At 38.3% G+C, this 24,624-nt stretch overlaps 1 protein-coding gene across 2 annotated transcripts in view; it reads right to left on the reverse strand.

The window, feature by feature from the left end:
- The window catches only part of LOC111246534 (putative cytochrome P450 49a1), a 32,191-nt gene that overhangs the window by 4,107 nt on the left and 3,460 nt on the right, over nucleotides 1-24,624 (reverse strand). For both annotated transcript variants that reach the window (XM_086985626.1, XM_022796295.2), the window contains exons 2-5: nucleotides 20,401-20,638; nucleotides 17,252-17,647; nucleotides 13,399-13,549; nucleotides 3,021-3,193 (exon numbers count right to left, since the gene is read on the reverse strand). In XM_086985626.1, coding sequence (XP_086841752.1) covers nucleotides 3,021-3,193; nucleotides 13,399-13,549; nucleotides 17,252-17,647; nucleotides 20,401-20,638 — 958 coding nt within the window. The remainder of the gene's footprint in view (nucleotides 1-3,020; nucleotides 3,194-13,398; nucleotides 13,550-17,251; nucleotides 17,648-20,400; nucleotides 20,639-24,624) is intronic.

Genomic DNA, 24,624 nt, shown 5'->3' on the forward strand with positions numbered 1-24,624 from the left:
ATAAAGTGCATGCGATGCGAAACATAGCTAAATTCTAAATTTTACCCGGAGGCCTTGTCAAGCACTCAGCGATATAATCGACGCAGTATATATCATGGGATCAAGCTTGCTCTTTCCTTGAAAGTCACCATTCTGGATATATACAGGGTGTCCCAAAAAAACATCGCACAATTTTAATTATCATAACCTAAATTTTTATTTTCTTACTGCAGATATTTAAAATCACTACTCTCATGGTCAATACACTGCTGATAACGATGAGGTTATTAATTTACCAACGTTAACAGCCATTTAATTTGGGCCTATGCCGCAGTCTTGCTCAATATCGGCTTTATATCTTCCAACGTAATCATTTTTTGGCATAGGCTTTATGTTCATGTCTTTACAAGAAAAATCCATTGGGAACGGGCAGGGTACTTCATGGCTGTTCTTTATCCATCCTAACTGTTTGAAAGGTTCTCATTAAGATATGTGTCTTACATCACGATGATAGTATTCAGGTTCTCTATCCTATTGGAAATAAAATTCGCCATCCTCACCAAGGTTACTCCAAGTGCATGGTACAACAGATTTTTGCAGAAAGTTCAAGTAACTGGCAAGTAAATACCTACTACCTATAGAACGATTACGTAATGGTTTTTCCGTTGATCTAGTAACCGTGAGATTTACAGGAGAACGTATTATAGCTTAACTTACCGATATATTCAATGCTCAGAGACTTATCCACTCGGATTTTTAAATGCTATAGCGCTCAAAAATGCCACAAGCTTTTTTTCGCGAAGGAAGACGGATCTTTGTCACTAGATTTTTAAAATTTAAATAAGAGAACGCGCTCTCACTGGCGAAGTCGTTACTATCGGGCTATTAAAGTATTAGGTTTTTTTTACCTACGTTGGCGTTATGACGAATATTAATGGCAAAATCTGCTAAAAAAGTCATCTTTGGCTTTTGTGCATATTTACAAAAAAATATTTACCATTGAAATACTGATAAACGTCTGCTTACTTAAAATGATCTTCTCGATAAATATTCATATCATACCGTTGCCATACAAATATTTCTTTTAATCAAAAGAAGTACTTGGAATATTTACATTGATAAACATTGCAGTATGAATTAGTATACTTTATAAATAAATAAAACAAATTATACGCCGAGTAGGTTTAGAAAAGTAGTAGTCAGATTTAACCAACGTTATTTAAAAACCCAAAATAATCAAAAAACTGTTACATGAATTAAATTAGTTTTTCTTTTTAACTAAGAAGTTTATTGAAGAAAACTTTATATGGCAATATATATTCAACCGTTTGAGAACTGATATTTTTAAATTTACATTTTTGCATTTGTGACGGATACCTAATTATTGGACTTATTATCACCCACTGTTTATTTCTAAGATCTCTTGGGTTTTTTGTAGCTCGCCTTGAAATATAGGAACCGCAAACAGCAACTATAAAACTCTAGGAGCAAGTGTCAAACAGTATTTTTAGGTACCTCTTTGAGACGCGTTTCCACTTTGAGTGACATTGTTTGTCCTTCCCCCTTTTTATCGATTACAGTGCTGTAACTTGTATTCACAGTGGATCTTGCGCTCTGTTACTTGCCCCTTGTAACAAGAACAACTGTTGTAACACATTTAATGGGCGCTGTTCTGTTCTATAGACTTCTTAATAATCATCCTGTTAGTATACGCGGCGTAGACTTCTAACATATCACTAAGAAAAAATATGTTAGGAAAATTTTCCATGGGCTGCTCTTTGGTTGACCAATAACTACTGCTAGTTTCTAATCTATGGGATACTTCCATTAATTGAATACTTTACGTCGCTTAGTCGACGTATCTTCTAATTAAATATGACGAGCGAGAACCCTATTTACAGTTGTGTTCGTTCGCCATATGCTGATTTGAAATATGTACAGCTAGATATTTGCCAGTTGATTAGTTATAATGCTTCTGCTATGCAATTTTATATACGGCCTACACAGAGTTTCCGAACCATAAACTATTTCATGTGTTAAAATTTGTGGACTATCCATGTTTTCTATGGACTGGGAAATAGATGGTAATAATAATCCAACGGTCAAAATGATTAACATTTCCCATGAGATGTCTCCCACAGTCGGCTTGTCAGCCATCTAGAATATCTCTCTACTCTAACAATGTTTGTTACATCTGTACGGCAAAAATACGGTAGGAACAGCATCTACGGAAGTTTTATGCTAAGATGTAAATAAAAGGACATTTCCATAAACTCCAATGTAAACTTTTTAAAACAGTTTTAGGTGATTTTCTCCAACGGCTCACCATTCAAGAAGCTTTTATATCTTTGAGCTCTGCCTAATGAATACAAATTTTCCTTTTTTTTTTTTGATTTTTCCATTTTTGCCACTGTATTTGATTCAGTGTCTCAGTATTCAGTTTCTTGTTACTTGTTACTTAAGCTACTCAAGGAGTTGCCTTGACATGTGTTACCATATATAGGAAAGTCAAATACCCGGGTTGTATGTGGCCCGTCCTAAAGATCTTTGGCTACCCGCACCGCGGACTCAGGCTGATAGACAGCTAAGTTAACAGTGTACCATCTCAGTCATCAAAGGCACACACGTTAAAGTAACGGTACAACTGCAACGCGGTAATGGGTTAAAAGTAGTACAACAAAGACGGCTTAATGGTAATCGAAATACGGAATGAGTGACACAGAGAAATGGGACAACTACAACAAGATCTTAGGAAAACCAGAGCAGCGTAAAAAATCGCAGTCAGAGTAACTAAACAGTTGTTTCAAGCGAACGGAAAAAATCAAAACTAGTAAGGTATAATTACTAAGATCAGGAAATTGGATAGCGCACAGTTATTTGAACATTTCAATAGGTTTATAGGAATAGTTGGGTGAAAATTGTAACAGGACAAATACAACTGTTAAATTGCAGACGATTTCTATATGTAATACGCATCAGTACGATGAGGAAGTTGCTTAAGTGTGTGAGTTCGAGTATTCATATAGAACAACCATACTAACCGAAGAGATTCTTTTAGGCAAGCCTTGATGTACGGAATTCTGTTGAGGTCATCGGCTATAACATCCTTGCTTGGACGGCCCTCCATTAAGCACGAAGCCTCCTTGTAGGCTCTTTCCTGTGCTTCTGGATTTATAGCCATATTATATAGAAGAAAAGATGCTGTGTTTGAAGTCTAAAAATAAAACATAAGTAGAAGTAACTAATGAGTAATCAATTTATATAATCAAATAGTGTAAAAATAAGCCAACAGCAAAATGAGAAAACTATGTCAATTTGTTAAACACAAGTGATGTTTAAACTAAATATGCTTCCGATCGACTAGTACTTTCTTAGTCTTCGCAATGGATGCTGCTGCTGCTGATAATTTATGATGAACAATACGAGTTGAAGGTGCCTTAATGCTACAATCATTCCTATGAAAAACTATCGCGAAGTGTTTATTACGCTCACTATTCACTCCTATTTGTCATCTTTTGGCTTGACGTTCACAACTGCATGCAACATACAATCAATATACCAGAAAAGGTAAGCTTGAAGTTACCTGACAAAATTAGATGGCAGAAATAATTGAATTTTGAAGTGAACAAAGGTTAACAAACATACGGTCTACTAATCCACGAAGAAAATATGAAACAAGATTCAGGACTCAAATGCATCTTCATCATGTCAAAGAGGAAGCTCACAATAAGGTAGGCGTAGTATGCGGTAACATGGCAAGATTCATCCCCTGCAATGCCCAAAGCACTGTGTACAATATTAGCAGGAGGTGACTTCCTTGTGTGTCTACCATATAAGCATTCTGCATACATACGCATCTGAAATTTAAAGCTGAATGAAATTCTGGCTTCCCAAGTTTACGAGATGTCTAGCTAGATTTTGCACGTACACTTTGTCTCTGCAAGACTGAAGTGATGGAGCGCAAATACACCTGGTTTCCTTTGACGAGCTGCACCATCGAGGTCTTCTGTGAAGAAGTGTCTGAACACTTTCAGATAGGCTGATATGCCTTTCTAAGCGCCCAGACTGGAGAACTGTACAGTAGTCTTGATAAAACAATTGACTTATACAAACGGACATAACCATCGCCTTTTCTTATGATAAAATATCTAAAACTACTCTTTATTAAAATATTAGTAGAATAGTCGTGTTACGTATTTAACTGACCACCGAAATCATAGTGTGAAATAATATTTTCATGCGTAATGCTGTTTCCGCGCTCTGAAGGTGTTGATTTCAAAGGTGCGCGAGAAGGAGAACTTCCGGAAGAAAGGTCCTTCCTTCTCAAGTTACATTGCTGGGTAGTAGGCCCTTAGAAGGCGGTGAAGGTGCCTTGCTAGTATAGCCTTATCAGTTCTTATCGTCCAGCGTCAAGACAGCATCGAGTCGATAGGCGCACAGCATCGATGGTCAGCGAAAGCGACAAAGAGAAGCGGTGCTGGGATTGGCGTAGAGACATATCACTGTACAATAAACGAATTTAATTGCGGAGAAATGAATTACAAGTCACACAGTTGGTCATGATGCGAGCTGCAGCAGTTTGCACAGTGTGAACCAATAGTTCACAACAATGTGTTCGTTCAAATCAACTTAAGCGATACAGCCAGATCTTTCGTTACAGCGGCAAAAAAAAAGCGTAACTCCGTCCATAGTTTATTTTACTATACACGTTTAGTTTAAAAGTAGTATCCCGTTACCATCACATAAGCGGACGATATCATCTACGGTGTATTGCAGTATTGTATAGAAATGACGATTCACAATTGTATAATAAATTTTAAGCATACATCATATCGGTGTATGCTTAAAAAAATTGTGTTACATTTAAAGAACGCAGCTGCTTAGAAGAATGCCAGTAGTTGAGGGTTAAGACTGACGTATATTATTGTTAACATCGATCTGATACGAGCGCTTTGATGCATAAGAGAATGGTGTCGCGGGTGATTTCAATATATTTTATCAAAAACACCTTACTGATAAAAAAAATATGCACATTGAAAATGTGCATGCGCATTGATGTACAAGTTTTGATACAGCTCCAACAGTCTTGTAGAAGAAGATCGGTCTATGACGAAACCGTGTTGTGCTAAGTCAAGAAGATTATATCTATTACAGAAGAAAAATTACCAAAATGTTTTTAAAGATGGCACAGATTTGTAATTTACAGCATCGGCCTCAAATACTTCCTTATAAATCTACAGGAGGACTGACCCTAATACGCGACATCTCGAATTATCGCATTCGCTCGTGAGGATAATCACGGAGCATGTAGCAAGGCCGGATCTTGAAGACAGGTTAAGAATTACACCGTGGACCTGAAAGAGGAATTATAATTCTGATGTTTTTCTCCTCGAGAATCCTGAACAGTATGGGCATGCCTCTGCTAACAAAGACTCGGACAACTAGCTCTTTTTACCTTACTGCTTTTCTGTTCTCGAGGGCTACAGTTGCTGGGTAATCAATCCCACTTAGACATTGGATTACATATACAGGACATACAGGGAGTTTAGTAAATCGATTTATTTATGATAAATGCAACCGAATACGAAAAATTGATAGAATAAGGTGTCAAGGTAAAAATCATTAATTGACAGAGCTCGCAAACGTTCGTGTTTATACAGCTGTGAAATAGACCTCACCGTCCAAGTTGCATTTTCTTCATCACGACGCATAAATGTAGACACGCTCCTGGAACGCACCCACGAAGCTCTCTTTGCACCGGACGTGATAAATATCGAAACTTATGTGTAGTATCTGCTTGAAATTCTCTAGCCTACGGAACTGCTCCTTTGTCCCGCTTCCGGAAGCGTAGGCCTTAATCTAACTAGACCTGCAGCCTCGCCCGTAGATCCCAGATGGCTTTCAGATTTATGGCCAAGATACAGCCCGAATTCTACACATTAAGCTCTGTTTCTCAATCGATATATCGAAAAACCTATACGTCACAAAGGCAACAATACTTCGAACAGTGGGAGGTCCGTTTGATTGCTGATGCGGAATATCAACCATACAAGCGGTTAACGCGTCACAGTAGCTCGGTGGCTTGTCCGATGAGCTTCTTAGCCCTCATAAATAACTTCTCAGAGATTTTTGCGTCAAGGGATACGATGTAACGCGCAATGCTCTTTTTCGCCGCAACATAGAAAAAAAGGATCTCAGTACAACATGATGTCCTTCAAGAATACCTCGCAATGCAAGAATTAAAACAAAATCTGGGAAATTAACGCAACGAGACAGTTGCCGGTCCAAACAGGGTCTACAACGAGCATTTTACATGCATCATTGTTTTAGCACCGTGCTAGACGGCACTATTTAGTGAATGTTTATGTACTAATACACACTCAGTTCAGTAGAGAGATGCTACTCTGTTGATGATTCCTAAAGGAAAGGAATACCCAAGCATAATAATGAAGAACAGTGTTTTTTTAATTCAGGAACAGCTAGAATTCGTCTAGAAAGTGCACACGCCATGTAGAGAGAGCAACATGAGTTGCGGAAAAAATGCTCCGTAAAACTTACCTGCAGGAGCCTGATGGTCGACGTCAAGAGAGTATTTGTCACTTTGCTCAATCCGCTGAAGGCGGTGTTTGTCGATTTCAATACAATCTTCGACTAGGAGCCCGAGGACAAGGATATCCTTATATTGGCTAAGATAGGTATTCCTGTAAATGTGCTCATTCTTCCCGCTGCGATTCTTCAGGAGGGCAGAAATGCCATCAACGACAGAGTAACCGAATTCCCACCCTTCACACAGGCAAGTAGCCTGACTCAGGAGGCATAAATTAAGCCCACTTTCATTCTCTATCTTCCTAAAGGGTTTTTCTGATTAAATAAGAGGGCTAACTGAAGTCACCTTGTACGCGAGTGATTTAATTATATATGGGTCAAACAGGCTGTAGGTGCATTAAACTTTATTCCGGCTTCAAATAACAGCGACATATTTGGGACTGGTTATTTAGTCGATTAAGATAAAGGCGATGAAGATTAGAGGGGGAAACTGGACAATGGCCTCTGATACTTTGTACCTCGCCAAACTACCTCTTACTTATCTTAATTAGTTTCTATACCCTGAGTTGCCCTTCTCCACCAACGGTAAAGTTTCATCGCGCGCGTTGAAAGATACAAAAAGGCAGTTAAATGAGCAGTGAAATCGTCTTATCTTTACTCTTTTCAAGTTCTTTTAACTTGTTTAATTTTAAGGTGACTCTAGTCGCAACATAAGGGATACGGGTTATTTGAAAGGATTTTATAGTGTAGAGCTTCTAACAATTAAATCGCGTCAAAGCCTTTTTCCTCGAAATGGCACTGAGACTATACATAAAGACTCAAAATCACCTCGCGTGTTTCTTAGCTAGTTCGCCACTATATCCGAGAACTTACGGAGTCGCTTTGAGCTCACAGTATAGAATAGAAGCTTCTAAGGCCATCCTTAGGAAGTGGAAGCAAAATTTCGCGAAGATTTCTTTGTTTTGGGTGTGATGAGGAACAACAAGTGGGAAGGTATAAACCAGCTAAATAGGCGTTTCGTTGCTTACTTTGCCGTTTATGGCGCTAAAGGGATCGGATTTTTATGAGCTCATGCGAACATGCGGTAGAAATTGTGATATATATCAAGCCACTAATTGCCCTGTGGTGCCATCGTTAAGACATCCGGCAAATCTCCCGGATTAGTTTTATAAACTTAACAAGACATAGACCATATAGGACGCAAAGTGTTTTAATGATTCTGTTATGAATGCTTAAAGTATTATGTTGTTGACCTATATATATATATAGTATATGTATATATATAATATTTGACAACTATCAGGAAGAACGAACATATGGAATATGGTTAATAACATATTCATACTCTGACATCTGAACAACCGCTATGGTATAACTATTACGTGCCTACTCGTTGGTTAGATCATATCACAAAACTCTTAAAAATGTTGTTTCCTGATAGTGTTAAAGCAGTGTTGTTAAAAGAGGCGATGGCAGTTGTACTTCGATAATCATGTGAATTGTATATTATATGTATATGTGCTAATAGCTATTACGTCGTTTGTCGAAAAGCCGTCAAAGATTTTGATTGAATTTTCTTGAAATTTTACCTCACCCGGAGTTTCTGTAAAGCCCGGTGTAAATGAACAAATGCCCCGGTATGCAGATCCTTATTTTTCTTATCTGTAAGAACGCAATTGATTAAGTGAAAAAACGTAAGTAGCGAAAGCATTCGCCATGTTACGCTGGAATTCGAGGTTCACGAGTTGAATGACAACATATGAGTGACTCAGATGTTTCTGGAATGCTACTGTCAGATAAGGTACAGTCTTTAAGGGTTAGACGATCGTTTGTGTAGCTAGAGTAATAGTTAGCATCTTGAAGTTTTAAAAATCACAGAATGTGTGTACTGCTTGTCGCTTATTTACTTTTCCGGAAACGATCCACTGAAATGCCTTGTTAAAGGTAAACTATTCTACTGGCGCCCACCTCAGCCATATTTTTATCGCCCAAAAGCTCACGCCTCTGTTAACCGGCCTTGGCATCACGTGTGATTAGTCTTAAACACCGCCTGTTGCCCTATGTTTTCCTGGAGCGTTTACGGTAAAACGTCGTGGAAATCTTTGGGTTTTAAATCAAACATTATGCCAGCTCTTTTCGGCTGGCTGCGGTAAGGATAGTCAACCTGCAGCTAAATTCTTTTAGTCAGGTTTGGGCATGGCACAATTACCCTGAAGTTAATAAACTTTTTTGTGTAAGCAGTGTATGCTGCCTGTCCACACTCATCGCCTCATGACCGCTGTTATGACTCAAAACAACAAAAAAGACTTAACACAGATTTTTCTCCTATGTACGCGATATGAATCAGCGTCATGTTGGTGGCATGGATGATATGACTATGGTCGGAACTTGCTTTTGACGACCTCATATGGGTAACAAGATATTAGCTTTAGAACGTCGTTATATGACAACATTGGACTGCTAAACTACCTTTTGATACTTTCTCCAGATACCGTAAGCTAAATCAAACGGCGCAAGTACAGTACTCTAAAAAAAAATAGGTATCGTAGTATACTTGGCCTTTGAAAGGTTTTGTTGACCTCGGTGGCTAACATGTGATTATACATATATATATATATATATATATATATATATATATATATATATATATATATATATTCCAAGGTACGTATATATCGATCGCTAGCTGATACTCTTCAGTCGCGATATCTTTCTCTAAATTTCGTTCTGCGAGCGAGCTGTACTATGCAACGCTCAACGGCAGTCCAATGCTCAAACCGCACTTCTATCGTCTACTAAGTCTGATTCAGCAGTTAACGGTATGCATGTCGGCTTAATTTCACAGTATCGGCTTAATATCTCAGCTTCCAACTTTAGCACATCGAGATATGGCCCTGCAGTCGACAGGTAGTTTAAACAGCGGTCCGCCCAGACACCCCTTTGCAAATGTGTTGAGTAAAAAATCATTCGAGAAACCATTAAATATAGACAACACCTTCTCGAAGGAACGCTTTGAAGTGAATTAAAGTGTATCGTAAGCCCCTAGGTTCCACTTCCGCGATTAGTGTTTTTCGGAATAACACGAAATGTTGGTTTTCTCCATGTGTGGCTCTCTGCACATTCAACTATTGTCAAGGATGTACTTAAGATAGAGGCTCTTCTTTCCAATCTTAAAAGAATACTGCGCCATGAAAAGTCCTGCGCTCTCCTTATGTTGTTCAGCTCGATACAGCAATACCGCGCTACCGGCACGATCAGCCGTCACAAAACGTCTTGGCACTGGCAATGGCATTCTATGGATGACCTCAACGTCGTATCCTGGTGGGATCAGGGCCCAGAAAATCAATGTTGAACACAAATTTTCGACAACTTTTTCAACTACACGCACTAGGTTATAGAAAAGTAACAGTTAACAGTTGCATCAGGCATACGGCAGTTAAAGCTTCGACGACTAGTTCGCACTCTTTTTACGTAAAGCAGCAAAATCTCCCTAACTCGGTTCCGGTCGCGTTAATCTGCAGCCTCGTCTCCAAGAGTTGCCCAAAGTGATGCAAGATGGGCTCCCGGTTGTGCTGTATTTCGGCAATTGATAAATGAGCTCACATCGAGAGTTTTGAACGAAGTCCTTTCGTGTTTACGGAAGCGTAGAATAAAGTCGCAATCAACGAAAAATTTCGTATGAACCATTAATAGTGAAAGAAGTGCCGAAGAGCTTATTGGCGCGACTAAGGAAACCTTTCAATTTTTTCTTCGCTCGTAAAGCCACCTGTACTGTACCTACATGGTAAGAGCAGAGCTTCTTAGGCATAGACTTTTGGAATCGCAGCGATTGAGGGTTGCTTATCGTGTAATTTTGAGATACGCAAGCCAACTAAGTCGAGACGTCATAGGCTCGAAACCATTTGCCGGTTCAAGAAAAAGACTTCCATTCAATGTAACGAAGGCCCGAACGACTCTGTCGTATTAGAAGCCATATTATACGGTCTATATAAGTAGATGTATTAACTTATGATCCGAGGTAAAGCGGCAAAAAAGAAAAAAGGCGCAATTAGCTTCTACTAAAAGAAATTTTTGAACCATATTTTCTTAAATTGTACTTGCTTTGATCGAAACTGAAATATAATTTTTCTAGTCAAGAAAAATGACAATGATTCTATAGTGATTAATTGGCAGTTGGATAAGATCTATTTTAAACGATTCATGCCTTGATTTCGTTATTCGTGAGTCTCCATGTATCTATATCTTGCATTTCGCGTGGTTGAAAAGTCCACTGGTAGCTTCGGGTGCGATGATGGTTCATAAATCCATAGAAACATAAACAGCAGTCTCTAGCGAACTGTTGTTTAAGTTCCATGTATTTAATAATGAGTCTAGGTAGTATACCAGCATCTTAATATCGTTTCAGTGAGTTTTGTAAGCAAGAAGTTGAAGGATTCCAGTATATGCGTCTACAACGCCTAGCATATGATATTCGCGTAACATGCATTAAATACGATCTTCAAATCCAATTATACACAAAGCATTAGATTATTATTAAGGAAGGCTTTACTAAGGCGCACTCCAGCTTCTAACACAGCCATAACCGAGCTATCTGGGTCATCAAAGGTAGATATTCAACTGAGGTTACCCGAAAGAAACAGGCAATATGTCTGTAACATTTACGTTCATAGAATATCATACACGCGGATACCAAGCTAGTTCCATAGACATTGATAACTGTTGTTAGCGTTTCAAGTAGCCGGGTCGCGTATTCTGGCAAAACACGTGCAGGAACATCTTTGAGACAATGCGGCCGAAATCTATAGCGTCCAAAGGCTAAACTGTGTCGTAATGATCAAAAAGATCATTTGAGACCGCTTACCGTTCTGGAGCCCGTCCACGGATGTTGATCCGTTGATGGCAGACTCTCTCCACCAGGTGGTAGCGGGTGTTTGTCGTCGAAAGCAGCAAATTTTTGACCACTTGTTGTGCGGACAAGGTAGCGTCATGTCTCCTGTAATATCACTTTACGCTGATTTAAACTTGGCGCTCGAGTAATGGACATGCGGTCGTTCGTAGCGAATTTACGGGTGAACCGTATGACACCTATTCGATGTTCAACAGAAGCTCCAGACATATAGTCCAGTAGATCATCATGGACTTCAGCAGGCAGGCAGGCCCTTGAGATATGCTTGTTCAGCAACATTTAAAGTCGTATTAAAAATAGGAGACCTCCATGATTGTTTGTCCTTATTACTGTGGGCTGGCTACTATTGTTGTACGACAATTGTAAATCCGTCAGCCGCTATTTATCTAACATCCTTGGGCATCATGCCCTAAATATGTACTTCTTTTAAACGTTTCTGTAGCTTAAAATAAAAGTGTTATCCTCCGATCCGATTCACTTCGTCTATTGTGGACGAGGCGTTCATATGTGAAAATTTAACGTTCTTCTCGTATAAGTTTCGTACATATGTCGTCATCATCATGCATGAGGAAAAATACTTTAACCTGGGTCTCAACCGATAAGCGGATCTTATTATTCGATATTGGTGTTATACTTAGATAGAGACCTGCTTAAAATTAGGAAATAAAAGAATCGGGGCGAGCAGTGTAATTATCACGTTGAAGGGCGCTCGCTGTACTGCAATCACACTCTTTTTAGGGCAGAGGCGATAGGGAGTTGTCCATATAATCGTGAGGCGCTATAGCGTGATTTTTGATTACGGGTCGCCATAGATACCAGTCGGAAAAGTAGGAATAGTGAGCATCGCATATTTCTGGGTAGTCCTTGCACCGGGTTGAGATTAAATTTGACTGTTTTTTTTACCAACAGAACCACGCACCACAATACTTGGGACAACTGCTGCGTATGCCATTTTTTGATGAAGTAAACTGCGAGAAACACGATTCCACTACACGTGCAGAGGAGCAATTTATTGGGCAAATTCTAGGAGCTTTGCATTCAAAAGTGGCATTCAATAATTTTTTTTCAAAACGCAGAAGTACGCAGCAAAGGCTTTTGATATAGACGGCCGGGAATTGCGCAATTAGCGCCTGCAGGCGAAGCTTTGCACCGGGTTGCAAGGTGTTTAGTCGATTAAAATTTAAAGCATAATAAAAGCCTGTACCGTCTTCCGCCTGTATAATCTACCATCGAATTTTAGAGTTTATTGGGTTAGTGAAAGAGTTATAGATTTTAGTTTCACCAGACCCATTAAAACGTTCGTGATTGACTCTTTTGTACGTGCACGTCATTTAGTACATGAGACCGAAACGATAGTAATTGAATTCAGCTCAGCACTATATAATTGTTCTGTGAACTATGCCAGCGACAGTGGAGTTATTCAAGTATTTGGGAATTCGTATCCACTATATTAATTATTATTCGTAGGCTACGTAGTCTTGTCTTTCAGTGCCACTGCATTTCGACTGAATGGTAGTTTGCTGAGGCTATTTGTGTCAGATCTAGAAGTCTTTTCTATCCCACGTTGCCTTTAAATCAAGCAGCTATGGCTTAATCTGTGATTTGCCTCATTTATACTAGACAACATAACACTCATTATCTGTGAATAGCGTAGTGATATCGATAGACGACGTTTCCAATTCATTCGATCTTATCCTTTACGCTCGAAGGCTTGACTAGATGGTTTGCCCAGTCTTTAGGTGTCATGTTTATTACTAATTACTTTTAGTGTTATAACTGCTGCCCGTCTAGATTAAACTCATGAGCCTAATGTGAGTAAATAAGCTACACCTGATTATAATTGATGGATGAAATCCATCATCGTAACGTTTTGGAGAGCATGCTGTTAGCATCCTCATGCAAACTATATGCAATATTTTCTGTGAAACAGAAACAAAATGTCAACTCATATCGTATTGTCAACATACCGTATCTGCGCCTCCTAGTAGAAAGTCGCTCATAAGTGCAACGATATCTTCATAAAGCAGATCGTCACGGCTAAGCATATGTTGAAGTATTGTCATTTCTCTGCCTTCAGCTGGAGTTTTTCGGGCGTCCTTTATATTCCGAAAGATAACCCTGAAGAAAATCATAAGCAGAAAACGGTAATACTATTATTCTGTTCCATAATGTTTCTAATTTTGTTCCATTGACACAAGCTGTGCGTATGCGAACCAACGATTTTTTCGACTCAGCACTCAAGTTCTCCTCTGTATCTTAGCAGACGCAGAACGAGAGGCAGACCCAATGCTTCGTTAAATTAAGAAATTTATATGACTATTTTTGAGGGTGGTCAGAGGCGCATTGAAAATAGTGCTTTACTTTCCAATTTTATCTTAGTTCTAGTTAGAAAAAAGCATATTCGTGCAAAAATTGTAAATCGAATCAAGATACCGCGAAGTTAGAAAATATAATGATGATTTATAACAGTAATTTTTGGTATTACTTACAAAACGAGGACATACTTAAGGGATTCGATAAAAAGCTACGAAGGGGCAGCCGAATTTCAAACGAAAGCACTTCTAAGGAACTTTCGCTGCCAGCACATAGTCTCTCGTTTGTTTTAGTCTAGCTTATCTTTGCGAAATGAATTACAGAGACCTTATCTCTCATAATGCGGGTGCAGTGTGTAGACCATAGATCAAAATCGCACTACTTTCCAAGAAGGTTGCGCTAAATGGCAGTAGAAAAGCTCTTTACAGTTACACGGGTAATAAGAATATGTCAGTACAGTGCGTGTTTGTAAATTATCAATGAGCGTTTGACAGAGTAAAACAATAGAAGTTATCATCATATTTTGTTATATAGTGTGGCGAACTGAGTTAGCTCGGTCCATGGCTGGCAGGAACGAGCACGTTACAGCTCATAAACGCGTACCTGGTTTTACAATTTGAAATCTAAAATAATTGATCTTTCGTGGCATTCTCCCACGACCCGGCATACGTCGTAGCCGCTTACATACACACGTGCCCTAACTAACAAGAAAATTTGAACTTTATGCCCAGCTTCTCTGGAAAAGATAATATTAACTTGCTGAACTTCTCGCCAGCCTCTCAGCTTTCAAGAAAAACGTTTGTACAGCTTTATTTGAACTTTTTTTTGTGCACTAATCCTAAAATCTAACTTGGCCCATATCGCCCTTTGTAAACATCTGCACATCCGCTTGACGATCTGGTTCGATGGCCCCTTCTATTGTTTTGCGACATTCTCATATTACCAGCCGCCCACCGCTGTCACCAAAATGAACTGAACTTGCTTAGCTCTGTAGTTGGATGGGAAGAACAAGCGCTTCGCAGCCACTCATCTCGATCTTACATAGCCGCAGGCGTGTATTTATTATATTGAACCTATCGCATTTAATATATTACAATGTTTATTTGATATAATATATTATAGTATAAACTGAGTTTAGGATCGAAGTTTTATCATTGTTGATAATGGCTCACAAGCGTCTACAATTGCGCAAAAAACAGATTTCTGGAAAACACCTCTTCTTTTATATTTAGAACACGATTTTGCAGCGAATTCACTAACAGATTCAATCGTATCAAATGAAATCAAAATGTTAATGGTCAGTCAGTAATGGGGGTAAATAAAAAGAGTTCGTTTATCCATATAATGCACATAGGTTTTGTAGCTAGTATAACAAGCAACGCCATTTAGGGTGTCCCTGCGTCGCTGCCTGTTGGTATCAGAATAAGGCACCAAGGGTAAAAGTGTCAGCATAGTCCGGTAAGCGGAATCAAGCTGTTAATCTATAGAGAGAATATAGCAGCAAATTCATATACTTTAAAAACTAACCCTTTACAGTGAAATATGGGCACCACTGCAGGTCTCATATTGCGCTGACCTGATAAAGTATTAAAACAGTAGCCTGCGTGACATGCATTATTACGCGGATACTGTGATCATTTTATATAACATTGAAAATACTCGATACTATCGAAAAGCAATACTAGCTTTACCGATGAACAGTTTGACTACTTAAACGCGTAGGAGGTGGTTGCTTATACAGTTACATTCGCAAATATGCGTTTATGTGAAAACAAAGCATGATTGCTGTTGACAATTTTATATCAAGAAATTGCATCTGCTGTCAACGGTGGACAACGAGTGAAAAGCGAGGGCCACTCGCTATAAAAACACCAATTAGCAATACCAACAGATGAATAATAGAAAAATCCACCCTATGACCACTTGTACGGCGCATACAAGTACCGTAAGTAGGGCTTTTACAGGTAAAAATAAACGAAAAAAAAATTATAATATTAGAAGCGGACTCAGCTATAGACTATTGGGCCATCGTATGGTCCTCATAGGAAATTTCTCGCCTAGGTCAGATCACTCACTAAAAACAGAGATATAGAGTAAAGTGTAGTGCAAGAGACTCAAAGTAGAAAGTTACGAAAAATAAATTTAAGAAAACGTGAGGTGTACAGCGTGATAAAGTGAGAGTTTACTAGTTTATAGACTGGGGAATCAGATTTTGTTGAATTAATGTTGTGCGAATAAATTTCAACTGACTGTACTTCAAGTATTAGCGGATGAGGTATCAATAGAAGAATGCACACTTGATCGTGGGTGGCAGCAATGAAGCCGTGGCTATAGAGTGAGTTAGTCATAGTGATCACTAAAATTATAAGGAAACCACATTCGACTGGTTTAGGAGAATATTAAACGATATAAGAATATAATAAGAACGAAAGAGGTAGACCGATCGATGCTTAAGCAACATGGAGTAATTAGTATTGGTAAAGAAGAATCTGAATGCTTCAAATTCAACCAATTGAGCGAAGTAGAATGCTTTGGACGTTGGGCATTCGGGCACAGACCAGTAAGTAACCCAACCTTAGTTTCATATGGATTCTAGCCGCTGCACATGCATGACGCACAATAGTAAAGCACAGCAGAACGTGCATCGCTTGCAGAGACATATTGACCCATTAATGGCTACATTAACTTCTTAATGCAAAATGCCAAAAAAAAACAGCGATATGATTTAATTCTTAAGGTATCTTCAGTAAAATCTTGCTGCGCGATGTACTTCTAGGTTCAACAATATCGTATGCAACCTAAGCGTACGTAATTTTTTTAGGCAATTGGAGTAAACGTCCACTAATTTGTTCTATCTGAAACTCCATAATGAAGTCTTCGGGTTATTCGGCATACAGCAATGTGCTATTGTCGTTATGTTACTGCGCAGAATCGGATTTTTGTTCAAAAACCGTCGGACTATCATGAGGTTCAAACTAGGTGCCGTGACTTCACGTCTCAAAATGGATTTTTATATATCGTTCCCACACTTTTCAAGGTTTAACTAAGAGTACAGGCCGAATATAACTACACTGATGATTGCATTAGCGTAAACAAATTCATAAGTAGGGTTACTGTAAGATAAATACCATGAAAATAAAAATCATGGTTATTTATCGAAAATAAAAAAAATCGACAAAAATAATTTATGCTACCAACAAAGATACCTAAGCGGACAGAGGTACCTGTAAAAGTCAGAGCACTTAAGAAATCTTGTATCTATCAAGAAATCTTTAACCTATTAAGAGATTAGAGATAATCTCTAATCACTATTGATTCATCTTTTCAGTACTGTTAAAATGCGAAGCTCAACTAAAGTAGAATATCAAGATTTTTCGAAAGAGTTTTAAGTCGTATAAGCTAAGTCTAAGACATGCAACAATTATTTCTTCAAAAAACTTCCAAAGAAACAGTTTCTAATAAGTATTTTTACAGAACATAATTAGACAAAAATAAAGCCACACTTACTCGGTAAAGTCATCCATAGCGGCCTCGAAGCGCTTCCAACTAGGCGTGCGAAAGTACCGCCAGAACGGTAGGCGATAGCCAAAGATTTGCAAACACTCAAATATTACGTCCATTGATTTAAGGACGCGATCTGCGTCGCATCCCTCGGTCAACTCTGTATTCATGCACTGTAGTCGCTTATCTAGAGCGACATATAATACGCTTTCTAGGGACCATTTGTAGAGCAGACGAAGGCAATTCCACTGTCCAGGTCCGAATCGACTCTGGTAGTCACGGATCAGCTCCAGCGCTTCTTCAGCAACGTCGTTCATGCTGGGCACGTATGACATAATTGTGCGCGGCTTTAGGGTATAGGGCTGGGTCTTTGACCTATAGTTGTACCATTCTTCTCCTTGCCTAAAAAGTTTAAAAAATAACTTGCTTGTTTGCAGCTCGAGCGCATTGATTCGCCGCTGTTGCAAAACATCTTATCTTTTAACTGCAAAGAGCAAGAGACGACAATATCTGTATACAACAATGCTTACAATGCTTCGTTATCAACGCGATTCTGGCCTTGAGATTGTTAGCAAAACATAAGAACCGCTGTGAGCATTAAGGACACATATCTATGTGTAGCATAAGGTAAAAAAAAATTGAGTTTGGATAAGTGAAACTTGTAATAACATGTAATGAATAAGTGTAACATGTATTAGAACATAAATAAATGTTAAACCATATTATCATAGACATAAATTACATATAATAACATATACTTAACTAAAGCGTATAGTCTATTAGTCTATAAATATTTTCATTTTAGTAAATTGGGCGTAGGTTTTCTTGAACACATCATTAGCTCATATGTCAGAAGTTAATGGCCTTTTGAATTAAGCACAGGAGAAAATGTTCAATCGTGTTGTACGTATCCAGTTTAATATATATACATAACTGACTAAAAAAGAATTTCCTTAAAGGATTTTTTAAACATATTCAGTTTACATTACATAATCTTTTATGTTCGTTTAAATAATTTTAATTTGCTTAATTAACTTACAATAAGATTGGAAAATATTACATATTACACACTCAACAACTCAGTTATTGTTGAACGCATACGCAGGGACAAAGCATACATTTTAAAGAGACTAACCTCCGGCTTATCCCCTTCTAAATAGAAGCCTCTTGAAGGAAACCCTCTCCCATCAAGAAGCATCAGAACCTTCTGGCAATTTTTTTTGTCTTACGTTCGAAAGGAGTAAAAATTAGGTCATCTCCATGTCGCGTCTGTCCGGTCCACTTGCAGGTCGGTGTCCCCTGCTTTATCATCCGTCGCTCATCCGGCATTCATAATGCGTTTACCTTTTAAATTTAGGAACACTAGCTGGGCCAGCAGTACTACGCACGCTTCGTTTCGTACTAGGAAGAGTCGGCTACAGAAAATAACGCTTAATGACAGTAGAATCAGACGCACGACTTTAGATATTTAACCCTGCTAGGAGAAGAATAGAGCTGTAAATTTTTCAGTCAAAAAGAAAAAACGTAACTATGCTTCACTGAAAGCCTTGAAGCACGGGAGACTTATTTCTTCAACTAAGTATGTAAGTAAAACCTGCTGATTTACTCTGCTTCTGATCATCGGTCATTTCGCGCGTAATTTAAGGCACTTGCAGAGCAGTGCCACTTGTTGAGAACGACAAAGCGAAGTTGCACACCGCGATCTATTCTTAATGACTTAAGAAAGGCAAGATCACACTTTGAACACTATATTGATTGCAGTAATCGCTCCTGTTCCAGAGGCTCTACGAAGTAACAAAAAATACTCTCGCTGGAAATCGCATTTAAGCAACTGACAATCAACTGTCCAGTCGAGTTTTGGGACTCATACCACCACCTTCCCTTTGTCGTAGCTAATTATCCGGCAATAGATATAAAGCAACAGAGAAGATTCATAACAACGAAGTACCATGCTTTAAGATATAGCTGACGACCTAAGTCGCATTTAAGGGTTCATATTTTTTTGTGAATGCGTTAAAAAGAATTCGACTGGTTATTAGAGAGTGACCTAAAATGTTTTGCGTTTTCAATTGTAGCTAAAGATGTACTTCTCTGTGCTAGTAAAAAGTTTATACAGAATATTCTTACTTTTGAAATGACTTCGTAGGGACAAGTGTAGTTTGATATTGAGACTGTTGTTGCTCATTTAGTTCATAAAAACCCATTCTCTTGCCCCCTATATCTTTCTTGTGAAGACAGTTCCAAACACCTTGCTAGGTCACTCCTACGTGATCAAGAACCTTCCGGTGAGTTTGAGCGGGTTTCTTTGAGCAGTAGTAAGTTCTTCGTTTTGAAATGGCTTGGAACGCCTAGGCTATAAATTTCTTCGGCCTTCCTTTAGACCCAGGGAAAATTTCTTCACGAAATCTAGCAACAGCTTTCTACCACTGAACTATCACCCAAAGTTCCATTGATATATTCTGTTGTCTGGGTAGTATGTATTTGCATTTTTGGGACAAACAACATACAGTGTCCCCAGTGGCGCGCTTGGATTTCCATTTATACACAGGCCACATTGCTTCTAGACAGAGAAAATGGTACAAATGTCCGAGAACACGTAAAGTCAGAGCAGGAACCGAATATTAGATCTACCTTTTCCTCAAACAGTTATTAGAATAATCAACGTTTCGGCTAACATTTTACTTGCACATTTGAAATCACCAAATGTGTTTTTTTGTGGACGTATAATAAAACAGTAAAAATAATGGTATGGAAGTATACTACACAGTACTAATTAAACAGACGATCGGTTTCGGTCATGCCAATGCGTTAGCTTTCCTATGTTACTCAGAGCATCAACTAGCTACGGCCCGTAAAATAATAGGGATCGAAAATGATTGCTTGTTTATTAATAATCCAGGTTCGCGGCCCTTTTTTGTACACTATTAAAAAATGATCACAATATCTGTATGTATACATTTTCATTGATCTTAGGCACAACCATTACTTTCATTCATTACTTACATAATATTACAATAAAAACGTTTGGCACAAACCTTCCCTCATATAAATAGATTATTATGTTTTTAATTGTAATACTATCGTACTTATGGCATATTGCTGTCGCTTAGGTTTGCCTACACACGTATACGCTTAATATCTTCTCCAATACGTACATGGTGAGATATCCGATATTATGATACCACTGTGGTCTACTGGAGCGGTACTTCTTAAAGGCTGCACTGCCGACGCGGAAAGGCGTTCGACCCTCTGATTGATACAGCGTCTCAATATCATCAGCATCAAAAAGGTGCACGAGAGGATACCGTCCTCCAAGGTATTCAACAACGATCCTTCCGTGTTTCTTGTAAATATCTCTGGCCACGTGGTGCGGTTTATCCGGGTCATATCCACCTTTCAATGAAAATTTATATAATGCAGTTTAAACAAGTAACTACCGATACCGACAAACTCCGAACCGAAGGTGAAGCTCTTCTGCAAAATCCCAACCGAAGGGGAAACTAGGCCAAATATTGTGATATACTGCTCGAGTGAAGTTCAATGGAAAAGCTAATTAAATGTAAAACATGAGTCGTTTAATAATGCAACATGGATTAGCTAGCATTGATAGATTTAATCGCCAAACATGCTTTCTCGCGCACTCTATGTATAAGCCTTATTAAGCAGGTAACATGTCTTGACTATACATGACTTTCATATCTACAATGTTTAGTTTATAACGTTAAGTATGTACTTGATATTTGTTTTCTGCTTTGGTATAATATCGATAACATGAATTCGTCTAGTTGATACTTTAATAAACCTGAACAAAGTTGACAGCGAAAAATTACTGAATAAGGTTCGGAATTTTATTTAAGAAAGTCCCCACTGCGGTTTAAATAGCCATCTTTATATCTACGTTTATATCTAATAAAAATAACGTTCCTTACGTGCTTAATAATATAGTTTTTTACCACCGAATCTTTTACAAAACTCTCCAGCAGGACAGACTAGTATCAGTTGATACGATGAGAGATTTTTTGCTAACTGCAGAATAAATGAATAAGAGGCAAGTTACAACATCATTGACTTTTTTTTAACATATTCTTCCTTCTAAGATAATGAGCTAGCTGGCTGGCCGATGTCTAAAAGTGTCGCTGAACCTTGACACCAACAAGCATCACAGACACTGATGCACTTACTTGTCTACACAGTTTTTCAGAACGTCGAATATTAAAGAAGGAACAAGCTCATTCGATGGTATGGCGATGGCGAAATATTCCAGAAAACATATTTAATAGACTTTAGTCACTTCCAGCAGCACTACCCCTAGGGGAAATACCACGCAAGCAAATCAAGTATTTGAAAGGTTTCTATGATGCAAACAAGCGTAGCGGCTCAAAGCAGTAGACCAATCCGGATAAACCGTCTCGATGATTAGAATATAATTGCATAATTACCTAAACAATGCTTAAAATTTCAGAGCTATGTACATTTTCGCAAACAAAAATCCTTACTTACTTTACGTCAAGAATACAAATAATCTATTTGTCTTGTTTGGGCAGAAATTATCATTATCGGCACTCTTGTTTTTTTTTTTTAATATTAGGTAAGCCCAATATTAAAATAATATCGTAAAACTATATTTAATTTACCATTAGATTTTGTTATTTTTATGATAGTTTAGTTTCCCATTATTCGCCTTTACAGAAAAAGTTAGCACTGCTCGATTTTAGCCAAAGCAAAAGCGTCCTTATTAACGTCGCAGAGCTTGTCATAAATTCTCGCTTATTCATCCTTCTCTATTATGGTCTACAAATACCTAGTTACTAGTATACTTGTAACCATACAAGACGCTGAAGGGGCCGTTCCAGGGATTGATGGATTCCTAGTTTTTTAGGTATAATCTCTGCTAAAAACCTGTTCTTGTGTTTGCCACGAAAAATAACATTTTGCATATAGACTAGAATTCTTTTTAAGAAGCATCGTTTTGAGGTAGACAAATGCCCCCGAGCTATAAAGGTTTTCTATGAGAATGCGCTAACGCGATTTTCAGAACGTCGATGCAATGGTAGGTTAGCAGTGACTTGATTGGCAAAGTGTTTAAACCTGAGCACGTTGTTAGAAAATATCTCGATAAAATTAAAGAAACTAGAAGGTAGTTCAGTCGGCTACGAAAATGGCCATGTGACTTTTATATTTCTATTCCGTGTCTTTGCAGGATAATGTCTAAGTTTATATGAATGAAGGATGTTGTTGCCAAAAAGTCTGTACTAAATTAATTAGTTAAGTCACCAGCGTAGCTTAGAACTGTGATTATGTCTAGCATTTACCGAGTATCTTTTTCACCTCATTTCATCCATAAAGTGCGAGCGTTTTCGAACACGACAAAAGGGTAGAACTGATGTTCGGTTTTATGATTTTACCGTAGCAGTAGCATAATCAAATCTACCTGTTCAAAAAGGATGATCTGGTATTTTTGTGAAGAGAAGTTTATAGGATTTTCCTAAATTTTCCGCGAATGAATTGGAAAATGCGCAGCAGCTATCTAAGAAGGGATGGATATGATTCGAACTCGGAAGGTCCCTAGAATTTCACAACAATTTCCACAGTATCAAAATTTGGTGCATTGGGTGAGTACTGAGATAAATAAATCGATTACATGGGAATTTATATGCGCTTGCTTATGATATCGTGGAATTAAGAGATTTTTCCTTGCACACAAAAAAACGTAAGATATATGCTATTCCGTTAGCACAATTTGAGAAGTTCGTTGCATCCACTAGATAATACAGGTAGAAAGTATTGGAGGTTATTCCACTTTTCGCCAAAAGTCTTCGATGACGAAAAGTAAGTCAAATAACGGATGTGAAACGGTGCGTCTGTCAAAATATAGACAATGAGGAAGGACTCCAATTGAGTGTTATCTACTAGACTTAAAGAAAGATTCGTAAAATAATGCCGGTACGACTTTTTGCAGACTTCACGTAGTTCCAAACCTTAGGATAAATAAGACTCTACATTTTGTAAATGGGGCTCGCGATAAATAGGGTCAATCTATTTGACCTATCGTCTTCAGTCCTATCTAGCCTTGATGAATCGTTATATTTTAACATAATGAGATAAAGCGTTGTTCTCGGTAGCCCCTTATCAATTGGCTTTGAGCTGAGTTTTTTTACCCTTAGCGAAAGCAAATAGTACTAAAACGTACCGCTTACATGCTGACGGCGCGGACACATAACGCATCTGTAAGCTGACGGACCAGCTCTCCTCCACCATTTGCTTTGCTTAAATTTACCCTTAAAATGTCAGGCACGTTACGTATAGAAATTTAGGTATTATCAATGACAAGGGAGACGTACGGTTCGCTCCTTCATAGAGTTCGGACTTCGTAGAACGGTTTTTTAAGGTACTGCCTTTCCCTTAGTGAGGCAAGATAAAAACAAGTTCCACAAGTGCTACATTATTACTGTACAAGTAGTAACTGCCTCCACAAAGGTAGCATGCTCAGGCTGGGAACTGTATTACTCTGGCAATGTAACGCGAACGATGTTTCGAATTACAGTTTATAATTCTATTATAGGTGATCATTTAATGCTACACCTTGAGGCCTAATAAAATCAAATTCGATGCATGGGGATAATTCGAACCAAAAGCTATAGCGGCAAGCGGGTTAGCTGCTTTCTGTATCTTTAGGCAACTAAGCGAGTTCTACATACCAGTGCGACCTGCGTCTGGTTGCACTCTAATCCAAATATTCACGGTCCCAAAGAAAGGTCATATCAACTTTAAACAACACTGTTAAGGGGAAAACGTTGCAATTTTGTGTGCGTTTTTGAATGAGCCATCGGCTCCAAACAGAAGGTTTGAGGAGTAGAGCAGTCGCCGCGGTAACCATATTTCATTTCAATACATTTTCTACTCGAGGTAATATAACTGTGCTAAATGTATCTCCATTTTGCTAGATGTAGTGGAAGGATGTATGCTGACTTTCGATGTGAAATCTCTTATAGAACATTTATTATTAATTTGTCTCTTATTTTTAAGTGCATTTTATTCCATAGAAACTAAATACAAATTTTTCGAGGAATCGATAATTGTCTATGCGATAGGATTGGATAGGTTAGGTTTCAAAACACCGACAAACGTAGGTACGCGAGTCTTTAGTTTAAAACTTTAAATCAGCACTTCTGAGGAAAACAGATTTTCGTAGACATACAAGAATGTGCTATAATAATATTAAATACACCGAACTAATACGGTGAAAACCCAGGTCCAGTTCGCTAAGCTTTTGACTCAGGCTATATTTTATAATAGATATTTCCTTTTCACTCAGTAGGAGCAGCAAAATAAATTATAGTATGAAAATACGAGAGGTTAATACGAAAATGTCAATGTGC

This window comes from Varroa destructor, unplaced genomic scaffold (genome assembly GCF_002443255.2).
Source record: "Varroa destructor unplaced genomic scaffold, Vdes_3.0 BEIS01000003.1, whole genome shotgun sequence".
Classification (NCBI taxonomy): domain Eukaryota; kingdom Metazoa; phylum Arthropoda; class Arachnida; order Mesostigmata; family Varroidae; genus Varroa; species Varroa destructor.